Below are 5104 nucleotides of genomic sequence, written 5' to 3'. Positions count from 1 at the left end.
TACTACGACTATCCGTCACACCTTCAAAAAGGTCCTGTTCATAGCCGGCTCACGCCGCGCAACATGAACAATGAATGGGAGGAGACTGACCGAACGATCCAACTTGGGAAGATGACGAGGGTTCGTCAGTCTTCAATCGCTTGCAGAAAAATCATGAGTACTACAAACCAAGACAACACATCGGGTACACTGAAGAAGCGGAAGGAGATTTCCGCCTCGCTTATCGGCCAGCTGAAGCTGCGGAACATTCAAAGTTCATCCCAAAAATTGCGCTTGCTCCACTTTCAAGAGAGAAGTTACCTCCGAAGATTGGAAAGTTTAACGGATTGACTGATCCTGATGATCACGTCAGAACTTTCACAAGTGTAGGTTGCATGGGAGGATGGAATATGCCTATGTGGTGCCATCTGTTTATTCAAACTCTTACCGGGGCTGCTCGCGCCTTCGACAGCCTTCCTCCGGGAAAGATTAAGTCATGGGTAGATTTCATGACGCAGTTCTTGAGTTACTTCAGCCAACAACGATGCTACCAGCGCGATACAGCTGAGGTAGAAGACATCTGGCGAAGAGATGGTGAGGATTTGGAAGATTTCATCACTCGCTTTAACAAGGAGTGTCTGGAAATCGGTGGCGTAAGTGAGCAACTCATGCGCTGCCATTTCAAGAAAGCCATTCGCTGTGATAGTCTCATCAGAACTATCACTGGCAAGGACGGAATGCCCAAAGAATGGGATAAACTCATGGAAGCCGCAAAGATAGTTGCGCAAACTGAAGAATCACTCGCTGGAAACAAGAATTATTATTCTGAAGACCGATTTTCCAAAGGGAATTCGCGCGATCATAACAAGCGCAACAAGTACAAAGGTAATGATTAGAAGTCTGGAAGATCAAGGGGCCATGACGAAAGGCCGCACTTTAGAGAAGACGCGCGCGTGACACAATTGATAGAATCGGTTACCGAAAAGCAGTTAACGATCATAACAGAGAGAAACACTGGACTCCGCTCATAAAAACACCAAAAGAGGTGTTGATGACGGAGAATCATGATTTCAAGGCTCCAATGCCTATGACAAACAAGAAGGGGCAGGACCCCAACCTGTACTGTGACTTCCACAAAGACACAGGGCACCTGACAGACGATTGCTATAGTCTACGTCAGGAAATCGAGAAAGCGCTAAAAAGCGGGAAGCTAAGTCACATGGTGAAAAACGTGCGAAAAGAAACTCGACAGCTTCAACGCCAGGATGAGGGAAGTCACAAGAAAGTCCGGCACCGTGAAACCCATATGGTCAACGGACCAAGATACAGTGCAAAAGAGAAATGCAAGCGCCCTTACGAACCTTCATGGCAAGAGCAACATGTCATTTTCCCGGTAGTGGGCGGCGGTCCTCGCGCCATTCGACCCGTCGTCATTACCGGTATTATCGGCCATTATGAAACGGAGTATGTCTTCATTGACCCAGGAAGTACAGCTGATATCATCTACGAACAGTGTTTTAACCAGTTTGATGAAGATGACAAAGCAAGGCTCGAGCCAGTTGATTACCCGTTGTCTGGATTTTGCAACGAAATGGTTTTCCCAATAGGCCAAATCAGCTTCCCCGTCACGCTCTCTGACGGGAAGCATTCAAGAACAACAAACGTAAACTTCATGGTGATGCCTGTCAAATCAAGGCATGATGTGTTGATTGGGAGAGAAACCCACGGCGAACTAAACATGGTGACTTCCACCCCCCACTCAGCGATAGGGTTTCCAACCAAGACGGGGGTGGCAATCATCTATGCCAAAAAAGAAGTAATGTCAATAGAAGAGTTGCGCCCAACAAAAGCGGCGAAGGTTTCGAAAACTGAGCCAGAGAAGTGGGTGTTAAACCGTAAGTACCCAGAGCAAATGGTAACAATAGGCCACGCCATTTCGTCAGATATCAGAACGCATCTGAAGCAACTACTGTTCAAGAATATGGATATTTTCGCCTGGACCCCGGCCGACATGACCGGTGTCCCGCGCGACATTACCGAGCATTGCTTGAACACCTACCCCTCTGTTGAGCCGAAGGTCCAAAGAAGGCGCAGCTTAGGGGCTGACAAAACGAAAGCAATGAATAAGCAAGTATGTGAATTTCTCAAAGCTGGAATCATGCGAGAAGTACGTTATCAAAGTTGGGTCGCAAACCCGGTAATGGTGGAAAAGTCGAGCGGAGGATGGCGAATGTGCGTCGATTATACTGATCTCAACAATACATGCCCTAAAGATTGCTACTCTTTGCCTGAGATCGATAAAAAAATAGACTCCCTCGCGCCATACAGATGGAAGTGCTTCTTGGATTGTTACAAGGGATACCATCAGGTTCAGATGAAGCTTGAAGACGAAGACAAGACAGCTTTCAGAACCGATCTCGGGATCTTCTGTTATACAAAGATGCCATTCGGTCTAAAAAACGCTGGCGCCACGTACCAGCGCCTGATGGACAAGACCTTCGCTGGGGATATTGGGAAGCACATTGAGGTTTACATCGATGACCTGGTAGTGAAAAGTCCTGAAGAGGACCAAATGTTGAAAGACATCGAGAAAACTTTCAACTCACTGAGAAGCGTGAACATGAAATTGAATCCAGCCAAATGTTCCTTTAGTATGGAGGAAGGGAAATTCTTGGGCTTCATAGTCACCAATGGCGGATTTAAGGTGAATCCAGAGAAAGTCCAAGCAATTGAGCGTATGCCATCACCCAAAACAATCAAAGAGATGCAAAGGTTAGCCGGCCGCCTAGCCGCGCTTAACCGCTTCTTGTCAAATCACGCCGCAAAGTCGTACCCTTTCATAAGTACCTTGCGCAACTGTGTAAAGAAGCAAGAGTGCAGATGGACGCCTGAAGCAGAAAGCGCTTTTCAGCAAATGAAGGAGTGTTTGATTGAACTCCCAACGTTGACCGCACCGTTCAAAAAGGAGCCGCTCATCTTGTACTTGTCATCATCAGACAAGGCAGTGGGTTCGGTATTGCTTGTAGAAAGAAACAGGGTCCAAACTCCAATCTACTATGTCAGTAGAATGCTCACAGATCCAGAAACAAGATATTCAATGATGGAGAAACTGGTACTAGCGCTGCTACATGCCTCTAGAAGGCTGCGCCGATACTTCAAAGGCCACGTCATCACCGTATTGACCAATTTCCATATTGGGACGATATTACAAAAACCGGAAACATCCGGGCGATTAGCGAAGTGGGCGATCGAGCTGGGAGGCCACAACATTTTGTATAGGCCGCGCCCAGCCATCAAGGGTCAAGTCCTTGCAGACTTTATCACAGAAGTCCCAGTGGAAAAGGTCAAAGATTGCGAAATCGTCGAAGCTCCCACAAAAGATACATCAGATGGGCTATGGTTCCTATACACAGATGGTGCCTCCAACGAGGACGGCTCAGGAGCTGGATTGCGCCTAGTGAGCCCTGAAAAGCATGAATTTACATACGCTATCAGGTTGGATTTTAAAAATACCAACAATGAGGCAGAATACGAGGCATTTCTGGCAGGCTTGCGCCTCGCCATTAAAATGGGGGCTAAAAATCTACAAGCGCACGTTGATTCACTGTTGATCGCCAGTCAAGTCAACGGGTTCTATGATGCAAAAGGCGACGTTATGGCCTTATATCTAGAACAAGCGAAAGAGCTGCTTCAGAAATTCACAACATACAGGGTCGTACACATCAATCGACCCGAAAACAAACAAGCAGACGCTTTAAGCAAGCTCGCGTCAACTTCCTTCCAGCATCTTGCAAAGGAGGTAAGGATTGAAGTGCTCAAAAATCCGCTGCGCCAGGTGAAGGTGATCGAGATAGGGCAGCCATCCTGGATGACCCCTATAATCCACTATCTGCAGGAAGGGATACTCCCAGAGAACAAGGCAGAGGCAAAGAAAATCCAGCACAAAGCCCTGCATTATGAAATGAATGATGGTATTTTGTATCGGAGGTCCTTCCTGGGTCCCTTATTGCGCTGCGTAGACCCCCAAGACGTGAATTACTTAATCAGAGAAATCCATGAGGGGATCTGTGGCATCCATGCAGGACCACGCATGGTTGTGGCGAAGATCATGAACGCCGGATATTATTGGCCAGGGATGCATGTCGACGCCCTGAAGGAGCTGCGCAAATGCGACTGCTGTCAGCGGCACTCTCCAAAGACCCTGCGCCCCAAAAATGATCTTATCCCAGTGTCCACTGCTTGGCCTTTCCAACAGTGGGGGATTGATATAGTGGGACCTTTCCTAGATGCCCCGGGAGCCGTGAAGTTTATAATCGTGGCTGTTGATTATTTCACCAAGTGGGTGGAAGCCAAAGCCCTCGCATCAACCACTGCGATGATGGTGCGCACGTTTATCTGGGAGCACATCATCTGCAGATTTGGTCTTCCACTCAAAATCGTCACAGACAACGGTACCAATTTTGCCTCAGAAGATCTTCAAAAAATGGATGATGGAAATGAAGATAGAACATATCTTCTCGTCCGTTGCGCATCCTCAGGGCAACGGTCAAGTGGAAAGCGTATACAAAAGCATCGTGGAGGGGATAAAAGCCCGACTGGGCATGAAGCGAAGAGGCTGGGTAGATGAGCTCCCAAGTATCCTATGGGCTCACCAAACCATGCCGAAGACAAGCACCGGAGAAACTCCTTTCAGCCTAGTATACGGCTCGGAAGCAGTTATCCCGGCAGAAGTTGGTCTCCCCTCGCCGCGCTTGACGGCAGTCAACACGGTTGATAATGAAGCAGAGCGCCGTCTCGATCTGGACCTCTTGGAGGAAAGACGCGAGATTGCGCGTATCAAGGAGGCGAAGTACAAGACACAACTGGAAAGGTACTATAATGCGAGAGTCCGCATTTGTACTTTCACTCCAGGAGAATACGTTTTCCATAACAACGAAGCTTCGAACGCCGAGCGCCCCGGAAAACTAGCACCCAAATGGGAAGGACCATACTTGGTCCATGAAGTGCTAGGAAAAGGGGCATACAAATTGCAAACATTGGATGGCCATATCATCCCGCGCATATGGAACGCGCAACAACTGCGCAAATGTTATATGTAACTGTTTTAGGCCGTGAGCCATTCCTC

General features: G+C 47.9%; 1 protein-coding gene across 1 annotated transcript; it reads left to right on the top strand.

Annotated features, from left to right (window-relative positions):
• The first annotated feature begins 1717 nt into the window (after positions 1-1717).
• On the top strand, positions 1718-4606 carry LOC110944195. Its single transcript, XM_022185905.1, has one exon. The coding sequence runs from the start codon at positions 1718-1720 to the stop codon at positions 4604-4606; it is 2889 nt and encodes a 962-aa protein (XP_022041597.1).
• The last annotated feature ends 498 nt before the right edge of the window (positions 4607-5104 follow it).

Source organism: Helianthus annuus, chromosome 15, assembly GCF_002127325.2.
Source record: "Helianthus annuus cultivar XRQ/B chromosome 15, HanXRQr2.0-SUNRISE, whole genome shotgun sequence".
Classification (NCBI taxonomy): Eukaryota; Viridiplantae; Streptophyta; class Magnoliopsida; order Asterales; family Asteraceae; genus Helianthus; species Helianthus annuus.
This window is presented reverse-complemented; position numbering and strand designations above follow the sequence as displayed.

Coding starts and splice junctions, on each gene's coding strand:
- LOC110944195 (XM_022185905.1), top strand. CDS start 1,718: ATGGTGACTTCCACCCCCCACTCAGCGATAGGGTTTCCAACCAAGACG.